Here is a 22,978-nt window from a genome sequence, read left to right on the forward strand (position 1 = left end):
TATAACCCCACATACCATCAGTCATACTCTGATGGAGCAAGATGTTGTCTGTCCTGTTCCTCACCTGCTCTTGATTAACAAGATGCTTAATGAAGGTCTTCATTATCCCCTTCCCTTCCTCCCCCGATTTCTTTTCTGGCTCATTTTCCTGAGGGCAACAGTGTGCAGTTCTCTGCTGTCACAGAGCTGCATGGACTTGCCAGATGGATGGCTGGGCACTGCTGATGTAAGTAGGTATGATTTGAGATATCAAAATAGGAAACTAAGCTGGATACCTAAAGTAGTCTTTTTTTTTCTCTACTTTCCATGTGAGCAGAGTTTTGGCTTATAAGCCCAGACTAAACTTCAGTAGGAATTTTTCAGACTGCCAAGCTGGCTCCTGCTAGCTGGTTGCAAACTTCTGAGTTTATTCCACTTAACACCTATAGTATATTTTTCTTTGGAGAAGAAAGCAACACCATATTCCTTCACTCAGGGGACTCTTTTTTTATTATTTATTTCTGTTATTTTATTTTATTTATTTTTTAAAGAGAATACTATTAAGAAGTTTGTTGGGTTTTATTGTTTGGTTTTTGTTTTTGTTTGCTTTTTCCCGATAAGAATATGTATTCATATATTGATTTCTCTTTAATGGCACAGACACAAAACTTCCTGAGTACCTAGTGTCTTTATGTATATTGTAAACATTGACAAGATAACAAAGTCTCATCTTGAATGAGACAAAAAAATCATGTTTGAATTTTGGGAAAAATATTTATTTATATTTTCTGCTTCTTGTGATTTCATGAAGAGTGTATACCTATTAACACTTGCCCTTTCTCACGTAGGTGTTCCCCTGCCTACTAAGGCTTCAACAGAGTTTCAATAATCTAGATTTTTTCTTTTTTATTCTTCACTTTACTACGATTAAAGTAGAATATATAAAGCATTATAATCTTTCTTCAAGCTTTTTTTTGTTTGAGATATTTAAATGATTAATAAAGCCAGAAATTAAGTAGAACCATTAGAAGCTGATCAATGAGACTTTTTATAAGTTTAATCTGTTCTGAGATGAGGTGTTTTATGATCCATTGTAGTACTTTAGTTTATTCTTGTGCGTGTTCTCTGAGAAAGAGCAATTACCTATATTTTCTATATTTTTGAAAATGTGATGGAAGCATAGCTGAGGTTTATTTTTTATTTATTAATTGCAATTTTATTTACTTTCTGTAGAGGTCTTTTAAGTACATTGAGTCACACATTCTCTTCAAGGCAGGCCATGCTGATAAAATCATGAAGGCTTTATTATATGAATACAGTGAGATAAGCCACAGTGTGGGTTTGTTGTTGTTGCTTTTAGATTTATTTCAAATTTTCCTTCAGCCTGTATATTAAATTTCAAAACATCTCCAGAAACATGGAATCATTCAGAATGGAAGGGACTTGCAAAGGTTGTTTGCACAAACCCTTTGCTCAGTGTAATGATAATACCAGAATAAGATTAAATTGCTTGAAATAAACTTGGAAAATAAAAAGAAAATTCAATGATTATTTTACATTTCTAAAGTTTAAAGTAGATATCTATACATTCCAGCCTTTGCTTATATTGCATCATATTACCTAAAAACTATATCAGAAGTTACTTTGCAATTTAGAATTGTGATAATGCAATCAAGTGTTGTCTTGCACGTGTCAGAGAAGGGATTCTGGTGGTTTGTGCACAATACTGTTCATCCTCCATTTTCTGACAGCTCTGAATTCTTTTTCACTAATAGGACTCAACAGAAATGAGTTTTGTAGCAGTTCATAGGAATAGGTAGGTATTGATTATTAAAATGAATATTACACTGGAATAGCAGAAATCTGAATGCAGCAGCTGTCACATGCAGGCTAAATGGAGATAATAAAATACATGTACAGGCTAGGTGAAGTTTTTTTTTTTTTTGTATGTGAATTTCAGTATGAACATGAATTTAAAGGAGGAACTAACAACCTGTTATGTTGTACAAAAGCAGTTCAGAAATGTGTAAAGCTGGAAAACTTAATCCCAAACTGTTCTTAGTCATATGGAGTCAATATTATGGCAAGGGAGCAGGATCTCAAAACATTGTCTGATAAGCACAAAAAAAAAATAAGAAATAGCTGGATGTCAGTTTATGACTGTATTTGTTCTATTCAAGATTCATGGTTTAGGAAATCAAGATCTATCAGCCTAACCAGTCTTTGAAGCTGTTAAGATTGGAGGGTAAAAAGAGAGTTTAATGATGGTCTATACTTTATCCTGCTGAGTTTTGTTCTGAGTGGAATTGATAATCTTCATGGATTAGCATAAAATATATACTTAAGACAAATATCTGCTGTACATGCAGGATCTGTTATTCCTGAACTGAATCTAAAAGTCTGGATGCTTTCAACCTGCATATACAAAAATTAATTCCTGCATGTATAAGTAAATGTATCTTAAGTATATCAAAACTTATGTCAACTCACAGATCTGCCACACAAATGCACAAGAAGAAGTGGGCCTGACAATTATTGAGGCTTTGAGAACTGCAGCACTAAATGTGGTTGTGCCTCCCCCAGAAATACAGTTGAAAAACGCTTATACTTTTCACAGACATAATGACTAGTTCTGGTTATTTTACTACAAAGATCACCTTAAGTGTTTAATGTTTGAAATCCTTCTTCTACAAGATGTCATTCAACTTAAATCCACTTCATGGAGCAGATTATCTTGACTGTGGTCATGCAGCATGTGTGGGACAACTAGAGGCTCATACATGAGCCAGAATGGGCTCATGAAAGGCAGGTCCTGCTTGACCAGCTTATCTACTTCTACAACCAGGTGACCTATCCAGTGATGAGGGATAGGCTGTGGAATTTGTCCACCTAGACATTAGCATAGTCACTGACTGTTTCCTGCAGTATTCTTCCGGAGAAGCTGGCAGCCTGTGGCTTGGACACGTGTACTCTGCTGGGTGAAAAACTGTCTGGAGGGCTGGGACCAGGGAGTGGTGCTGAATGGAGTTAAATACAGTTGGTGAGCAGTCATGAGTGGTGTTCCCTGGGGATCAGTATTGGGGCTGGCCCTGTTTAATAACTTTGTTGATGAACTGGACTAGGGGACTGAGTGTACCCTCAGGACATTTGCATATGACACCAATCTGTGAGGAAGGACTGACGTGCCCTGTTAGTAGAAAGGCCCTTAAGAGGGATCTGGATAGGCTGGATCTATGGGCTGAGTCCATTTGTATGACGGCACAAGACCAAGTGCCAAGTCCTGCATTTTGGTTGCAAAAGCCACATGCATTGCTACAGGTTTGGGGCAGAGTGGCTGGAAAACTGCACAAGATCTGGGGGTGTTAGCTGACAGCCAGCAGGGTGCCCAGGTGGCCAAGGAGGCCAATATAATCCTGGCACGTATCAGAAATAGTGCAGCCACCGGTGCCTTTTCACTCAGCACTGGTGAGACTGCATCTTGAGTATGGTGTTCAGTTTTGGGCCCCTCACTACGAGATAGACATTGAGGCTCTGGAGTGTGTCCAAAGAAGGGCAACAGAGCTGATGAAGAGTATGGAACACAAGTCTTAGGAGGAGCAGCTGAGGGAGGTGTGATGGTTTTGTCTGGAGAAGAGGTGGCTCAGGGAAACGTTATTGCTCTCTACAACTACATGTTGTAGTGAGGTGGATGTTGACAAGTAACTAGAGGCAGGATGAGAGGTAATGTCCATAAGCTGCACAAGGGGAGGTTCACATTGGATATTAGGAAAAAATTCTTCTCAATGTGGTGAGGAAAGCGATGGAGTCACCATCTCTGGAAGTTTTCAAGAAAAGGGTAGATATCACATTCAGTAACATGGTCTAGAGCAATCACAGGCATGGGTTGATGATTGTACTAGATGATCTTAGTGATCTTTCCAACCTCAATGATTCTATGATTAACGCACATTTATTGCCCGTGATTACTGCATAAAGAGCAGGTAGTTACTGTGATGCCTTTTGACTTCAGTCTGTGAAATATTTCAATTGATTATGTTAGGAAAATGGAAATAAAAATTGTTCAGGTTTGGGGTTTTTAAATTACCAGGTTTAAAATTCATTTACTTAGAAAAGAAATCAAAAGTTACCCTCTCCTCCAGTTGGAAATTTATAAATATGATATAAATTACTCAGGGTGTGACCACACAAACTATCAAGACCAAACTGTTCATAGCAATACTATTTTTGTTTTATGTTTTAATTCCTCAGTTGTTTCTATCAGCATTGTGGTGGTTTCTCTACGTGCTTTTGGTGTGTACAAACTAAATTCCTTTCAGCTATAATTAAACTGGAAGCTTGCACTTAAAAGTAATGTTCTGACCCCATGTGTGAACCACATCATCATGTGGTTAACTGAGGGTTGACTAATACATGGGCACCATCCACAGGCTCTGGAAACTTCACAAACTCATACAAGTCCCTGATGTGATTCACTTGCTATATAAAGGACTAGATGCATATGTGTCCTCCTATGTGTCCTTAGCTGCCAATCTTCTGCTACTAAATTGTGATCGGTCTGTTTGCTGAAACTTCCTTCTCTATTTACTTCTGTCAGTTTAATGTCCTCTCTCTGCTTTGTCTGCCCTATATTTTGTTGTAGCATCCTTCCATCCTTCATTTTTCTTTTCTTTTTTTCTATTTTTCCCCCATACTTTTAAAATCCTTCAAATATTCTCATTATTTTGATTTCTTTCTTCTATCAAGCAGAAAATAAAGAGTGTGATCAGGTCCTGGGGCTTGAGCATGGCTGTGTTCTTGAATATATGCTGGAAGAAGACCAGCGTTTCTTGGGATCAATTTTAAATGGTAGCAGCCTCAGAACACTGAAAGTATCCCATTTACTGGCAGGTATAAGAGTAATAAATGCCAGGTAAAGGGTTGTTGGTGTTTTGTTTTTTTAATGTTTTTGTTTGTTTGTTTGTTTAAGAAAAACAATACTTTTCTAAAGGCAGAAAGATAAAAATCATTGTAATTCAGGACAGCATTGCATATAATTATCTATTGAAAAGCTGCAAGAAATCTTTGTTTGGGATCCTCATAATAAACCTGCAGATATTTGAATTTTTTTACTGCTTTCTAGATTGATGCAGAAGCACCCTAACAAGGGACATTCCCTTCAGAGTTGTTTCAGGGTCCCCACTGGCTCCTGCAAAAGATCTATGTGCAGAGCTCCCCTTTTCCCTTCTCCTCACCACCACAAGATCAATACATTCTTTCTAATCCTGCAGGCACTCCTGATCTGGCCAAGGTTGGCCTCCTGCTTTTCTATATTTTCCTCTAAGCTGAGTATGGGAAAAGGGAGAGGATGCATATAGTTCCGGTGGAATAATGGCATTGATCTCCAAACGATGAGAAAGCAATGTACATCACCAGTCAGAATACAAGAACTGCTGCACCTTTTAAAGATTCTTCTGGGACTTTGAGCTGTGGGAGAAAACTTCCAAATAGTAACTGCCTACATCAAGATCTGCCCACCTGCTCCCTGCCTTATCTGTGGTCTTACTCATAGCCAAAGTTAGTTACGTGAGCCACTCAGGGTAATGCAGTGTAGTTTTTTCAAGAGAGGGATGCTGCATTGTCTGCTCCCCTCCCTAAACACAGCAGTTTACAGGGAGATATGTCGAGAGCCTATAGATTCCATGACTGTCCCATGACCATGTACATATATTATTTCCTGTATCCTCAAAATGACGATTGGAGATTTTATTTGGAAGAAGGTACTAAGGTAGCAACAGTGGTCTGCACAGAGATTTTCTTCCTGTTCCCCTCACACCAGCAAGTGTGAACGTTGAAATGAGCTTGTTCTGCCTCTGCATATCAGCAGTGGTAGTGCATACCTTGCCATTTTAGACCATAAAATTCATCTGCATATGAAGAACATAGGTTGTGAAGTCTCAACTATGGAAATCCACAGGGGCAGCAAACATGCTCCATGGGATGTGCTGGGCCATCTTGTGGTAGGAAAAGTTCAGTTATGATATGAGTTACTGTCTTTGATCTACATTTGAAGAACAGGCATGCAGAGACTTTAGCATCCTCTGGACACCTGGTACATACTGAAAAAATATGGCTAAACATAAAGGGGCAGATGGCCTTGAATGTTTTATTTCTCCCTCGTGTGCTGTCAACCTGACTATCCCAAAGTGGTTAGTCCAAGTGGGACCTGGGTAGAGGCACTCCAGAGGGTGATGGCACTCTAGGAGTGATCTGTGCTCCCATGGCATTGCACAAAGACCATGCAGGCAAAGTACTGCTGGTAGTCCCTCTTCTTTGGATATGTGTGGACAGTGGGCAAAGCAGTTACATCAGGGAGAATTTCCAGAATCTTTTGTATTACTTCCAGCATGTTCAAGTTTATTCTGCTGGTGAAGCTACAGAATTTAGTACTCCACATCTGGGGTGCCTCCTAGTATCTGTATTCAGAAGACAGAGTGACATGTAACCTGAAGATCAATTTGTAGTGGTGCAAATATTTTTAAACATATAGTTGTTTTTGGTGAGGAGGTACTGATGTGATAATGCCATCTTGGTATGAAAGGATGTTGTGGTGCTTCCTAATGGAGCCTATAGTTTAAGAGAGGCAAAGGCTTCTGGGGTAGAAAATTTTGAACTTCTTGAGTAATGGAGATATTCAGCATTGGATCAGGTATTCCCAAGTAAACTCACCAGACCAAAAAATACTGGAGATGTGAGGAGCTTCAGCATCTATCACTTTAAGATAATATCTGCTTCTCTTGCACCTGATTAATAGCTGAAGTGAATAATAGCCACAAATAATTTTCACCTTGCCATCATTCCAGACAGAGGATCAAGACTGATCTGAAACACCAGCAGCAAAGCTATTGCCTATGAAAACTATGCAGCTGTAGCTGGTAATTCATTCTGAAATACCAATGTTTGGTGCTAATTTCACTAGTTATCACATCTGCTGTAGAAATGAAAATAATATGAAATTCTGCGTGAGCATTTTAAATGTGTCTCAGACCAAATAATCATAGCAAAGCTGTTAAATACAAGTAAATCTTAGCAGCAAGCAGCAAAAGCACAAGAATTTCTTTTGTTTTAGTGATGGTAGGAAAAGAAGGATTAGAGTTATTTGTAATGAACTAAGTCATGTCTTAGCCTTTGTATTCCCTGTATATGGAAGGTCTTTAGGTTACATTCTGTAACTGTTTTTCATAAATTTCATTGTCAAAAATTCTATTTTCTTACTTTGGAAAGCAGACCAGATTTAAGAATATGTAGAATGATTCAGTCACAGTATTGAGACTGTAAAACTCTGATGATCTCATATAATGGCTCACCTAACAATGGAAGTGCATCAGCGACATACATTCTAGCCAAAGTTGAGGTCTATCAGGTCCACAGCAAACACGTAACTAAAAGGTTTTAGCTTCCGCTAGATGGATGAAAAACACCCTTGTCCCATTTGCTGAGATAAAAAGGCTTCCAATAAAAGAATTTTCAGAAGTGAATCCTCAACGGTGTAAAACTTGTCTGCTGTACTAAGTCATACTAGAGAAAGAACTTCTGATTCTTCAGGTGACTTTCTATTTCTCTAGTAGATACCATCTATTGCTAACAAAATCTTTTATTTGAATATTTATTTTTAAAATCAAAGATTTGAAAGATATTTTTGAGATTGTTTTCTTACTTTATTCTTTTTTTTTCCCATATCTGCTGAGCTTAGTGCCTTCATTGTGTAAGCTCCATATACAAACTGAAGTTTTGGGATGTACAAAATTGACGAATGGGACCAGGTGACACTATTTGTTCTGATTTGAACTGTTTTTTAGGAAACAAACAACAGATTCTCTTCCTACTCATTCAATTTGCATAAGATATCATACAGATGATAATTAGCAAAAGATTTCTAGTTCTTGACCTCTTACTGAATAAATTCACTAGAGAATAATTTTCCCCAAGGGTGGGAATAACTAGATAGAAAAATAGATTAACCTGGCATTGTTAAGGCAGCATGATACTGAATCAATGGTTAGCCTGAGCTGTACTGTAGAAATGCCTAGAGCAGGACAAAATCCAGCAATTAACAGCAGCTATTGGCATCAATACCAACAATTCAGCAATGGCATTAAGTAAGAGAGGGAGACTGCAATTGCAGAGGAAGTCTTTTCTGTCATCTTAAAAGAGTATTTTTTGCAGAGCTATTAATTATTTAAAATACTGTGTTATCCTCCATTTCCTTCCAGTCTCTCTTCCTTCAGTTCAGGAAGCACATTCAAAACCTTTGCTGAGTGGAATTAGTCACTGTATTTAATCGCTTTCTATTGACCATCTGATTAATATTGAAAGTACAAAGTTGAGATGAGGAGACAATGAAATAGTCTACTAACTGTGTCCATGTGACAGAATTAATTCCTCTTATGAAATCTCCTCGATTTTTTCCTACTGAAAAGCTTTCTCTTGATTTGTATTTTTTAGAGATGATGTGCGAAGTGATGCCTACGATAAATGAGGACACCCCGATGAGTCAACGGGGGTCCCAGAGCAGTGGCTCGGACTCAGATTCTCACTTTGAGCAGCTGATGGTGAATATGCTAGATGAAAGGGACCGTCTCCTTGATACCCTTCGGGAAACACAGGAAAGCTTGTCACTTGCACAGCAACGCCTACAGGATGTCATCTATGACAGAGACTCCCTTCAGCGACAGCTTAACTCTGCGCTGCCTCAGGTATGTGGCTCATAAAGATCTTTTCAGGTTCACCAGTTTTCTGGTTAATGTCACTGACTTTAACCTTCATCAGTATGTATTCCTTGAGGTTCACATTCTGCTCTCATTAAAGTTGGCTGCAGAACTCCTATGGATTTAACAGTACCTGGCTCGCTCTCCATGGGACCTGTTCTCTCTTGAAAGTTATGAACAGGAGTAATGCTGTTGTCTTCAAGGAGAGCAAGATGAAAGCCTATAGCTACTGTTTCTTTTGGCTGTTGCTCTAGCATTTACAACAGATTAGAAATGATTTAAACTAAAGTTCTAATGGGAGGAATAAAGAGAATGAGAAACTTACCTACAGGCTCTATCTCAGATAAGAACTTCTAACTAGAATTAGAGCAAATAAAAGTAGTGTACAGATGTTACATAAAGTATTGCACACAACCAGAAAACCAAATGCTATCTTTTATTTCCTTTAAAAATAGTTGTAGGAGTATCATTATATAAAATTACTTTCTGTGTTTTTTAGGAGCGGAAAATATATTATTTCAGTGACTACTACGATGTTATATTTCAGCATTATGTTCCAGAATAAAATTAGGTATCAATATACTAGAATTAACTGTAATAATACATCTTAGTTCAGCCAGTCTATCTGCCTTGAGGTTTGAAATATACTACATCAAAAAACATTTTTCTCAGTGCTAATTTCTTTGCATTTTTCAACTACCATTTGCTAGAGGATTTCTCTGTAACCATGGGAGCCTGGCCATACTTGCCTGGACAGAGTTTTATACTTAGTAAAAAATAGCTAGTAGGAAAGGAAGAGAGAGGAAGCTGTGTGATTAGAAGAAGGAAGTGGTGAGGATTAATCACATCAATAAGAAAGTCCTTGAGGACAGTAAAGGAAAATGGCGTTCACTGGAGTTGGAAACAGAAACAGCTGCTTAGGGATATTGAAATGCCTTGGAATAGGCTTAGAAGGAGAGGCTGTAATCATTTGAAGTTCTGGTTTTGCACCCCAAGCATTATCCTCAGGCAAGAAGTATGGCTGCACTTGACTTAGGTCAAACAATAAGGAGCAGCAACGATCCGGATATACAGGAAAATCAGTTTGGTTTTGGTTTTGTTTTTCTCTGATTTGTAGGCAGCAAACCTTTTCTACAGATGTCTCTTCATAAAAGAATGTAAAAAAGAAAAAAGAAAAAATAGCATATATTCTTTATTCCAAGATTTCTTGCTAGAAATTTGAAGAAGAGCTTCTGCATTTGTGAATGCTCCAATACAGTGTAGTGCTTAGTATACAGGCACTCATCGCTGAGCCTGTAATGAGGTATTCTCATTGAGCACAAGCAGATGTCTGAGCCTTAATGTTTCTGTGCCTCACAAAAGCAGAACTCCTAAAATCTAGAGGATTAGCTAAGTTAAATAATGTTCAGCAGCATATGACACCATACCTAAAACAAGCAGAAGTCATAAAGAACTAGAACTAGAGATGATATGATTTTAAGCTTTATTACTTCTAGTAAACGTTGGTGTAATGTGATTTTTGAATTGTGGGCCCCTGAAGCCCCTACAGATAATTGGTTTGTTAGGTGAATGCTACACTACCATGTAGCATTAAGGTAGATACATTTCAGGTAGCACTCATCCACATATACATAAGTAGAGATGAAGGGCTCATGTATGAGAAGCTGATTTACCACTTTCAATTTAAAGTGGAATTAGGTTTTGTTTGTTTGTTTGTTTGTTTCCAATCATCTAGATAGTCTAGATCTTCATGTAAGTAATTCAGTTGTGTAGAAATCTTTTTCTTTAAGTACAGGACACTGGTTTACTATTTAAGCATTCTAGTAATACAGACTTCCAAGAAAATAACTTGGCTGCCATACTATTTAGGTTCCTTTCTAGACTTTGGAAATCCTACATTGTACTTCTATCCTTTTTTGTTTAAGGTGTTATGGGTTGCAGAGTTGCATTTCTAGCTGCTTGAGTTAGCTCCCTGACAAAATGCTACCCAATAATTTTATTACTGAGAGGAAGAATTCTGTGTTCACTCAATTCAGAGAATACACAAGTATTCTATATGATGACTATTATTTAGTTCTAGTCTGACATCTGATGAGTCTTGCTTTAGCTGTGTGTATCCCTTTTAGCTCTTGATTTCTTGAATGGTTTCCAAACATGATTATTTCTTAGCATTTACATGGGTACTTTGATTCTAAAAAGTGTATGTTGACAAAGTTACACCCCAATGCTTTTTTTGTTGTTGTTGTTGGGGCACTGATTTTGTTTATCAAGAAGCAGTTGAAAATATGATCTGTAAAAATCATTGAATATTCATAATTATATATTTTATTATATATTTATATATAATTATAATAATCATAGAATCTAAAATAAGGAACCCATGTAAAAGCTGGAGAAGTAAACATCTAAAAAGTTCTGTCTGATTAGAAATAATTAACAATGTTAAGTATGAAAGTTGGTGTATTAATAGTGCTGTTAGAGCTTCATCTGTTAATGCTGTAGTCATAATGTAAAATACCACTTTAAATGGCTCCAGGTTTCTATACTGTTTTGTACTGCAACAGAGCAATGCATAGTTAGCTATTACTTTCAAATGTGAATTGCAGAAATACAGTTGCTACATTATACATTTCTATAATTGATATAATGTTTAGTTCTATTAGATTAGCTGTCATAATCTTATGAACTACTACACTTAAGGAAGGAGGGAAAAAAGAGCAAGCAATTATTGAACAATTAGAGTAAATATATAACAGAAAAGTCTTTAAAACTTCTTTTGCAGGAAAAACTAATAATCTGAAAAGCTAACAAAAATATGACAAAGGGCTTACCAAAATTATCTTTATACAGAATAATGTGACATCACTTTTTGATACTGGATTTAACAATGTATGAGTATGGAACTAAGACATTTGTACAATCGTAGTAGGATTGGAGCTGGAAGACGCCTTGAAGATCATCTAGTTCCAACCTCTCTGCCACAGGCAGATGTGCCTCCCACTAGAGCGGGCTGCCCAAGGCCCCATCTAGCCTGGCCTTGAGCACTTCCAGGGTTGGGGAATTCACAACTCTGGGAAATCTGTTGCAGAAGAGAATCCCTCCAGTGTGACTGCACCACACTTTGGTGTCATTTGCAAACTTGGCTGAGGGTGTACTCCATTGTCTACATCAGCAACAAACTAACTGTCCCTAAAATATCTAGCTTCTGAAATGGCCACATTTAAATTGCTACATTTAGTTAGTAATACTTTCTACATACAGTTAGTAAGATGAAAGGAGAGAGAGGAAAAAATACCACCTAGGGTAGGATAGACATTGACAGGATGGAAAGACGCTAGTAGCATCTCTCCAGTGAGGAAAGGTTGAGGGAACTGCGCTCGTTTAGTTTGGAGAAGACTCCAGGGAAACCTCACTGTGGCCTTCCAGTACTTGAAGGGAGCATATGAACAGGAGGGGGAACAATGATTTGATAGTGATAGGACAAGAGGGAATGGTTTTAAACTAAGACGGGGAAGATTTAGGTTAGGAGGAAGTTTTTTCACTCAGAGGGCTGTGACGCACTGGAACAGGTTGCCCAGAGAGGTTGTAGATGCCCCAACCCTGGAAGCACTGAAGGCAAGGCTGGATGTGGCTCCAGGCAGCCTGGGCCAGTGGTTGGCAATCCTGCCCACAGCAGAGAAGTTGAAACTAGATGATCTTTGAGGTCCTTTTCATCCCAGGCCGTTCTATGATTCCAGTAAAAGTAGTTCATTAAGAATGTGTTTTGGGATCAGTTTTTGTTAATAATTTGAGCACAAATAGGAACATAGTTAATAACAAAAAATTATGCTCTGGCCTTTTCGTTTTTAGTTAGCAGTAGTAAAGAGGGAAAATACATGTTATGATAGTAGGCAATGAGTGGGAAGTGAGTTTAAATAAGACAAGTATAATTTGGTGTTTAGGTAAAATATTTTGCACTTACATAAAAGGAAAGTATTAATGCAATACCACCACAAATATTAATACCACCAAGGGGTGGTTTGAACCTTAGTATCTTAGTTTTGTCTCAGTAGGGATTGAGAGATCATCTCAGGTTAAAAGAGATTCAGAAAAAGACTGGTAGAGCAAAGAGGTAATAGTTTATGCATGAGAAGACTAATTGGAGTTTTCTTTTTTTCTGGAGAAAACTAAGTTGAGAGGGAATATGACTGCTTTTGTGAATTTTCTTGGAGAGACATTAACATGAAAAGACTAGGTAAAGATGAGTGAAATTTTTTAAGCAAAAAATAATGTTGATGGGGGAACAGATTAATATAAGCTGCTATGAGTAAGGATACATCACTCATCAGAAAAGGATCTTGAATTATCAAGAAATGATGTCCAGAATCCATCTTTCTTGGACAAAGAAAGGCAGGATCAACTGAAACTTTCCAAGATTAAGCTGTTGTGAAATATGCTATATAAAGTAGTACCTTTGGTTAACTTTAAACATTACTGAGAATACCTCTCCTTGTTTTTTTCTTTTTTTTATTTCAAACTTCACAGTGGAGAGATTATCTGAGATCGGTCACAATCTTAAAATGAAAGATGAGTCCAAATTGTCTTAATAAAACTATTAGAATTACGTGGTTGTACCATTGAGTTGAGACATTTTCTGTGCATATTCAGAATCTGCTTCACAAGCGGTGTTACTTATTCTTTGCAAGGCTTTCTGTTGACCACTTGAAGACTCTTAGGAAAACATAGATGCGTCTGCACTACATGTTACCTTGCAACAAGAGTTTATTGTATAGATCATGAGTTCAGCAAAAAAAAAATAAAATAAAATAAAATAAAATTAACATAATAGTCAAACACAGCATAACTACTGTAATGGGGAAGCATATGATCTAAATATTTAACACTATGCTTTTATTTTATTGAAGTAAAAATAGTAAGTTACTTTTCTGTAGTATAAACAAATGCTTTATCAGATTGAAAGTATACTAAACGTAGTTAGAAACTGTAAGTTCTGTTCTGAGTGGTGGAAAGAGGAAAATGTTCAATTACTTCCAACGTTCTGAAGCAGATTTCACCATAATCTTATGGAAAATAAATCCCCTGGAAAATTTCACCAGTATTAGTTGGCCTATAATCAAACATTGAAAAGTGCAGTCTATGACATTGAAAGACATAATGAATCATAAGAGTTACAGTCATTAAAAACGTGCTCTGATAAACAGTACTGTATTAGATTTGTTTCATGATTCTTTTATTATTTAATCTTTTAAAAACAAGTTTAATGGTATGAAAGATGCTGAGGTATTGTTTATATCAAGATGTTCATAGACCATCACTCCCTAGTCAAATATATATGTATTGTTCATTAATAATGCAATGGTTCATTGATTTACTTAGAAATTAACCTAACATTCAAAGAATCACAAAATCTCCAAGTGGTTAAGAATGGAAGGGGCCTCTGGAGGTCACCTTGTCTGACCCATCTGCTCTAGCATGGTTACCTGAACCAGGACCATGTCCAGATTTCTGGTTATCTATATATATCTATCTATATATAGGAAGGATATATATAAAACCATGACAAGGAGACTGCACAGTATCTCTGGGCAGCCTATGCCAGTATTTGTTCATCCTCATATAAAAAAAATGGAGTTCAACAGATTTTAGACAAATGCTGCTTAGACAAGGCTGAAAATCCTGTGATCATCACAACCTGAAAACAAACTTTGTGGGTTAAATATTTTTCCGGTTAGTGGAAAAATGGAATGCATGGCCCACATTCATTGACTAGTGTTTAAATATTTATGGAAATACATTGATTTTCTTCAGTCTTTGAATAAGAAATCCTTTTTTTGAGAAAATACAAAGATCATGTGAATGTCATACAGTGCTGAAATTATGTTGACATTTTCAAGTGGCTAGAATATATTGGAGCATGGTTTCTGTTGATTTAAGGAATGCATAGTTCTAATTGAACAGTTTATTTACAATATATTCCCTTAATGTGTGTTTTTGTTGTCCTTTACTGGACAGTTTCTGGATTAATATACAGAAGCTCTGAGTTCTAATTTCACAAATAATTTATTTTAGCAGGATATTCTTTTACATGGCTGTTAATTTTGCATGTTCCTATGATCAGAATCTGCACCTAAACTATGATATCATTCTTTCACTGTACATTTCATCCCAGCTAATAAGGCTGTCTAAAAGTTATGCTTTCAGTGTTAAACATATAAAATATACAAAAATGAGGAGAAATAGGCCCATCAGAAAGGGCAGTTCAGTTGGTATGTTCATTAATAACTAGTTTGGTTCTCTAACTTTTACATAGTTAAATGTACATGAGGTGTATTCTGTGAATGGATATGAAAGAAGTCAATTTAAAATGGGCATCTTAAAACTACAGTGATCTAAAAAGATCTAAGTTTATACAGGGAGGGACTGCTGGAACTGAAGTGGTGTAAAACCCAGCAAAGCAGGGCTTGCTATCCAGGCCTGTGAAAAGTATGTTACTAAAACATGTTAATCTATTTCTGAGACAGCATCCACTTCTGAGAAATTGTAAAGTGACGCCCAACTCTGTCAATGGTAACTAGCTAACAATCGTATACCTTTTATTTGGTAAAGTACTTAATGGAAACCTTTAACTTTATGAAATACCTTCTAATATAAAATATATACAGGAGAACATTTTACTTGCATATTTCTATGTGACCTTCTTTAAAAATCTATTTAAATTATCTTTACCAGGAATCTCTATGGCACACATTCAGGGAAACATACAGTTTTAAAGAATTCAAGTGGCATTTTTTTTAATCTTGATAAGAAAAACAGAGAGGAAAGGGCTCTAGTTTCTTACTCTACTTCTACTTTTTGTTCTTTCCAACAGTTCAGTGTGCATTCTGATCCCAGTGAATCTCCCTGATGGAGATCTAAATACCTGGTTCTAATTAAACATCAATTGCTCAAGATCTTGCTATGAGTAATTGAAATACATTTCTTTTTTATTTTATTTTCTCTCAAATAATATCATTAGTACAATTTGAAAATCTGTTCTTTCTGGACATAGCTTTCTTTGGAATGTGGATCTCCAGTGCTAGAAAAAGTGCTGCAGTAATATCATCTCTTGTAGTACCCGTCAGATTTCAGCTAAACTCTAACTCTTATTTACAATGAATCGGTAATAAAATCTGCAATAGGAATATACTGGTAGTCATTAAGGTCATTTCATCTAACAAGATATCACTAATTTGGAAATGCTTACTGGAGGCAAGATGGAAGGGAAAATCCAAAGAGGGAAATGTAATGACCTTGTTTTATTGAACCAGTTTATGTAATTTGATCAATATTAAGCTTTAATAGCATTCTGATTAGAGAAGTTTGTTGATAGCCTTGCAGTTTCTTCTAATACTCATGAACAATCAGTGTTTCACTGTTGGGGATGGGAAAGGTGTGGGAAGTCAGTAGGGACTTACCCTGAGTCTCCTTTTTTCTGTTTCTTTTCTGTTCAAATGTGTGTGCAAATACAGTAACATTGATATAAAATTACACACCAGAGAAAATATGCAAATTGTTAAATAACTGAAAATAGTTTATGCTCATTTAAGACTGCACACTTGCTATGCAATTTCAGGTGTTATTTCTTGGGTATAAATAATAGATTGACCCATAACAACTCTTCTTAAAATAGCTTGGGTTCTTGTGATGAGGATGGAATAATGGCCTTTCTCCCAGTTTCTTTAATTTCTGGCTTTGTAGAAGAACATGTAATACTGCCAATGGAATTCTGTGTGCTTGAATGAATCATCAGTACTTTTTTGTAAGTAATAAAAGCTTAGGAAAATTTAAGTGCTACTTTCCTCTGTTACTTATAGAACATGTATCAAAATCTGTTCTTTCCGCACATAAATGCAAATAAAACTTGTCTGTATGGTATTAAATACCATTTTCTTAATGGTTGATAACCCCTAAATAACATTATCTACCAGAACACATTTTGGCTCTAGCACTGGGATAATTAGGACTATGCTTTACTTGGCTCCCCTTTAGACTGTCTTTTTTTAAAACTTGCTAGCATATTTCTAAAAGAGCACAACCATAAAGACACCTGTACATACAAAAAATTACTTGAATTCATCTCAAGAATGTTAGTTTCCTTGCACTTGTCCCATGTATCCAGTACCATATTGCAAATGTGTAAACAGGAGACTTTCTGTTAAAAGCTCTGGACTTCATAATAGATACTTGGATGACTGGAGGAGACTGATGTGAAAGTCCAGCAGAAAGACATGCTTTTATATAAGAACAAAAACAGAAGCACAAATATTTAGAGGAGGAGGAGCATGTGGTGAATGCATGAAGCTAGCAATAAGACTGTGTATTTCCATTTCACTCAAATCTTCCTCATAAACATTGTTATCAAGTATTTTATCTTGAACAAATCACATCAACCGATAGATTAACTACTGATGCCACATTGTCTCAATGCTTAAAAGACACATGACTAAATTTGGGATAACAATAAAATCATATCAGTCAACAGAATAGAGCAGATATATAAATACATCCAAGTTATAAATGAGGCTGTTGCCATGAAAATTATAGACACTGTAGTTTTCATAACATCTATAGCTATGGTGAAGAAAAACTGGTAAAATTAAATCAATTTAAGAAAGCTTAACTCTGGTGGGATGCTTTTTGCTCATGACCTTGAAAGTGGATGATGTAGACTGAGAAATCATCCAAGCACTTTAAAACAGAAATTTGAGATAAAAATGTAACTGCTTGAGAACATGTGTTCTTTCATCAATTTCTCTATTAAAACCAAAGAAAATGCAGATATCTAAGAATCAGCTTTTAGAAGTGTCGTATTCAGGCTGTCTTTCCATATTAAAAATATATTCTTAAAAATATAGCAGGATGTTAGAGACTTTTTTTTTCCAAAAATATACTTGATTTAGCTCTCACTGAAGTCTGTGGAATTTTTCTATTGTCTCTGAAGTAAATAAATTTTCTTGTTGAATGAGCAACTTCCATGTGGTTTCCAAGTGTCTGAATTTTCATGTATAGAAGTTATGTGCCACATAGCACAATAATCTTGGTTTACTTTATATAACATTTTTACAGTCTACTCAAGAATCAGCTCTAAAATCATAATTAGCTGAGTATACCTTAACCTTTAAGTATTTTTTTTCCCTGTTGTAATCAGATTATGTTCTGCAGGCTTTTTTTTTTTTAAGGTATTTTTGTTTGTAAGTTTTTAATTACTGATGGCTTACTGCATTTTTTAGCAATACTACATGAGCTGTAAAAATAATGATACTAAATAATACTATGACAGGCAATTTGTAGTGACAGCTAATCATCTGTTAAAAACAGGTACATTATGTTAAATAAATACTGGGGTCTTGCAGTGAGCTCCTCAACTGGAGGTTGATTTATTTGAAATCATTAAGTAACCAAAATTGCAGATCTGTCTTTTTCTGATATGAGGTTTTCTTGTTTTGTATTTTTCTGTGAGATTCTAAACAGAAGAGAACATTGGAAAGGAATTTGAATGATCATCAGTATGTAGTTCTTTACATTAGGAACATAACCTGAATTAGTGAAAATAATGATAAGCTGTGAAACAACTGTGATTTATGATTGCTAATGACTAATTATAAAGGGAAGAGGTAATTAATGCAAAGGTAATGCACAGATAGATATGTGATACTTCTTAATAAAAGGATAGAGTGAAAGGCAATCTATACATGATATAAAGTCCTGGAGTACTGTTTATGGAAGTCAGTATAGAAGTTTTTCCACTTACTTGTTCCCAAAGTAATGATTCTGTATTTTTATCTACTAGATAGAGCTAGTCTTTAAAGAGCAAGTGAGCCAAGTGTATCTATTCTCTTAATTTCTGCATTACCTATTTGGCACTGAAGTTGCATCCATTATCAAATAATTACATTGCATGTTTTAGCAAGTATGTACAAATAAAAGTTACTCTGCAGTTTTATAAACAGAAATTCACCCCCCTCCCGGAACAGCCTCCCTGACTATTATTCTTAAGGAGCCTGCTCTTCTGTCTGAATAGCATGCTACTTCTGTATTTTTATGGGGTTATCTAGAAGGTAGGATACATTCAAGAAAATGCAGTACTCTTTGAAATGGTTGAAGTTACTGCTGGAATCTTTTTTATATTTTTTATATAAAATACTGTTTTTAGGAAAGAGGGAATGAATATGATGGAGCTTCTAGAAGACATAGTGATTAGGCTAAGCCATTTGTGATTATCAATTTTTACCTTTCCTCGTTGATAAAACATGATTATTTACAATGTACCCACATCAAAAGTGCTCCTTGATGCCTTACTATCTAAACAAAGCTCATGAGAGTATTTGACTCTGCAGGGCTAAATTTGGATTTTTATTTCTTTTTGCAGTTATAATGACAAATACTGTGTAGACAGTGGTATTCCAAGACTATTGCTACATTCAGAAAATGAATTTTCTCCTGTCCCTAGAGATGATTATTTTTTTCTTTAGAACTGATGGATAAAATTGCCACGTGTAGAAATATTGCATAGAGATGGAATTTGGTCATTATGTCTATACACTAAGTCTGGTATATTATATTTCTTCTGCTTAATATAAATTTTGTATTAACAGTGGAAGGCCCAAGACTCTATGAAATGGTGAACAAATTTCTAATGTTTTCTTTTCTGAAGGTGAAAGATGAATACTGTCTCATATAAGTGGAGCATAAGCACATTGGTATACATCCTTGGTCAAAAAAAGCCTAGAGGGCAATACTTTTCAAATAACAGTCACTAACTACATAGATATAGCTGTCCAGTTCAATTCATTTGTCATTAGCAGTCAAACCTTGGCATGAAAAGAATTCCAAAACAACAGCAACATATTTTAAAATAGAGCATTTCTCATTTTACAGCAATTTGTAGATTTTCCAATCAGATCAAAATATCTGACTATTATTTGATCTGTGATGTGTATCTGATATAATCTAACTCATATTTTGTCAGCTAATACATATTTAAAATTCTAATAATGTATACATGAAGAAAAAAATAATTGACCTGTTCCATTTCTTCCTTATTCTGTTTTACTGAATATTTAGCTAAGTTTTGTAGGTCATTTTCATTTCCATCCAGCTCTACTTAGGTTCTTGGTTATAATCTAAATTTAACCATCTCCTATATTAAGAAATGTCTATTTATTTTTTTGTAGTCCTAGTGATCCATATTCAATGTCAGCTCTTACTACTTTTGGCCACATCTGCATCATGCAGTTATAAGCATACAGTGAACAGTATATCTGAAGTGTATTTTATAGATTCCTTGAGGAGGTATTTAGTGAATTGTTAAAAAAAATGCTTTTCAGAAAAAACACTTTTTTTCCCCCCACAAAATCAAACATTCCTGTGTAGTTGTAAATTCTCAGATTAAGTCTTTAAAGATACTACTGCGTCTGGGCAGATGTTAGTTTTATTTCCATGCAAACAGAAACTTCTACATACTTTATAAGGATCAGTGAAGATTATTTGGGAAGCTACATTTAAGTCTGAAAGTTGATAATCTGACTTCCAAAACAAATGGTTACATAAGATCTCAAATAACCCGAATTATACTTACTAATGTATACATTTGACACTAAAAAAATTGGACTGTATTCCTAATTTCACTATTTCAACTGATAAAATAGATTCTTTATAACCTAGTCATGCTTGAAATGGGGACATATGCCTATAAAATTTTTCTATTTTAATACATTCTTGATAATTTTGCTTCGTACTTTTGTATCACAGAACTATGACAGGTAGGATAAGAACATCAGTAACAATGTAAAGTAATAGTAAAATCAATGTTTTGATCTATATTAGAAGATAAAGATTTCTTTGTTGCTAGTCATTATTTGTGTTGTCAGACATTGCAGTAAGAAAAGTGAGAAGAATTACTTTTGTTGAGGACAGAATAAAATAGAAAGCTGTCCTCTTGTAGCATATTAGCAGATATGTGTGGAACATCTAAAATGTTACTTGTCCTATCTGTGACCTTTGTTTTCCAGACTGACTTTTGTATCTCATTTGTATGTAATGCTAATAAAGTTCTTAAGACAGAAGATAGGGTTTCTTTTACTCATATTTTAATGAAGAAACAAACACAAATGTTTTTAGATGTGTTTTAAAGATGCCAACTAGATGAAAATAAAATTCATATCGGCACTATTTACTTTAACAAACCGAAAAGCACTTTTATGTCATATAACACTGACTTGAGTGTAAAACAGTTTATTAGGTCGATACATGAAGAAATGGTTTGTCTTTACAGTTCTTTTGTTTTTCTAGACGTAAGAGAATGACTCCAGACATAACATATATATAAGTATTGCAGAGTTTATAATCCCGGAGTGCTCATTTCTAGAGCGCACTCACCAGCTGCTCCCGGAGAAGTGTAGCATTGTACTAATGATTTTATGTGAGCATAAACTGCTGGAAGATAAGATATACTTCTGTCTTTCTTTCTGTGCTGCAGCTGCAGAGCTTTCAAGCTTGTAAATGTTTCTCTCGTCTAGAATATTTATTACTTTTCCAGCTGAGGTAAAATCCTGTGCTAGGTCTAGAAGAACAGAACCAGGAAGACTGAAGTTCTCTTTCACTCAGCATCCTTTCTCCAGCAATGGTCATCAGCATAAGCCTCGAGAGAAGTATTACAAGAGAGCCAGCACCGTACTCTGAGATCTGTAGAACTCTTTCCCAGACTTCTGTCAGCTGTAGCTGAGGGCAGGTTTTCAACTTCAGTTTCGGCATGTATGCTGCTCCTAAGATAGAATGTGTTTATGTTCCTAAACTATTCCAGACATTTTTGAGTAAAAAATTTAAAAAATCATAGTGTGGGCTTTCATGCTTTATTTCTTTTTAATTTATCACTTGCCCTTTCATCCTACAGCTGGTGCCCTTGTTCTTATTTTGAATAAGATGAATATTGCAGTATAATACGAATTACATACATTGGTGACTAGACATTATGAAGTTTTCAGACACTGCTTTTTCTTTTGCTTCAGCATACAAATTATGCCTTGAGGATGAGAAAAATTCTCAGATGTAGACGCCTTGGTTTAAATTTAATAGAACTCCATTTCTCCATTCATTTTTACCTTCTTGCTATTACTTATGATGTTATTGATTGAATTCTTAATGATACTAACTTTTTAACCCTTATTTTTCTGGTATCTGGTATCTTCACTTCCATGGAAACCTTACGGTATCTATATATAAAATCAGCCTTGATAGCACTTTTTCAACAACTAAAAAGCATTTAGATATTTGTAAACATACCAGTGAATACTGTGAATATGATTGTGTGCATGCAATTCAAGAAATCAAAGATTTTATACAAAATATTAACTACAAGCCACTTATAGAGATGAACATAAAAATCTGAGAACAGATGTGTCCAAGCCCAGCAACAAGTTAAATTTAGTGGACTTACCAACTTAAGTGAGAAGGACAAATAGTATAGTATAAAGGCTACTGGATGCAAGGTGCTGGTTGGGTTCTCTGAATGACTAAACTTTTGAGAAGTGCAAAAGCATGTTCTACAGTATCCTTGTTAAATTGTTCTGTTGTCATTTTTGCATAGAACATATCCTTCAGTAAGTTAAGAACGTAGCCTGCCTACCTCCACTTCTTCCTATGAGTCAGGAGTGACTCACGTTTATTGTACATTGTCTTCCAAAAGTGAATTATTTTATGAGTATATATTGTGCTGTGTAAGAAGAACAGTGACATGAGTCAAAGTCACAGTAGATATTATAAGAACATTCACACAGAAGGTTGTGTATTAGCAGAATTGTAAATGGCTTGTGACATATCTGGTTTGAAAAGGATTACCCATATGCCACAGATTAGTAATATGTTTGATTTTCTGACCTAATACACTGTAATGTAAGGAGGCAGTTTATATAATTTTATCATGTTTCATTGTTAGTATCTTTCTGTAGTATTTTAATTTATAATTGTGTAAACAAATATTATTATCTTATTAGTCTGTTATAGGAGAATGAAGTTCCTAAACCAACCCCAACATTTTTTCCCAAAAATGTTTGATGGTTGTTGGTTTTGATCCAAATTCTCATGCTCATTATACTCACGCTTGATTGAGGCATTTTGAATCACTTGAGAGAGTAGGTTGACATGGAATGTGGATAAAATGCTGATGACAAGACCAGCCCAGGATAAGGTTCCACTGATGGAGCTGTTCTTATAGCAAT

At 35.5% G+C, this 22,978-nt stretch overlaps 1 protein-coding gene across 2 annotated transcripts in view; it reads left to right on the forward strand.

Annotated features, from left to right (window-relative positions):
- The window catches only part of PPFIA2 (PTPRF interacting protein alpha 2), a 290,565-nt gene that overhangs the window by 2,960 nt on the left and 264,627 nt on the right, over nucleotides 1–22,978 (forward strand). For both annotated transcript variants that reach the window (XM_065743219.1, XM_065743221.1), the window contains exon 2: nucleotides 8,461–8,711. In XM_065743219.1, the coding sequence (XP_065599291.1) occupies nucleotides 8,463–8,711 (249 nt within the window). In that variant the 5' untranslated portion in view covers nucleotides 8,461–8,462. The remainder of the gene's footprint in view (nucleotides 1–8,460; nucleotides 8,712–22,978) is intronic.

Source organism: Cyrtonyx montezumae, unplaced genomic scaffold, assembly GCF_038088225.1.
Source record: "Cyrtonyx montezumae isolate F1298 unplaced genomic scaffold, pur_monq_1.0 scaffold_3, whole genome shotgun sequence".
Taxonomy (NCBI): domain Eukaryota; kingdom Metazoa; phylum Chordata; class Aves; order Galliformes; family Odontophoridae; genus Cyrtonyx; species Cyrtonyx montezumae.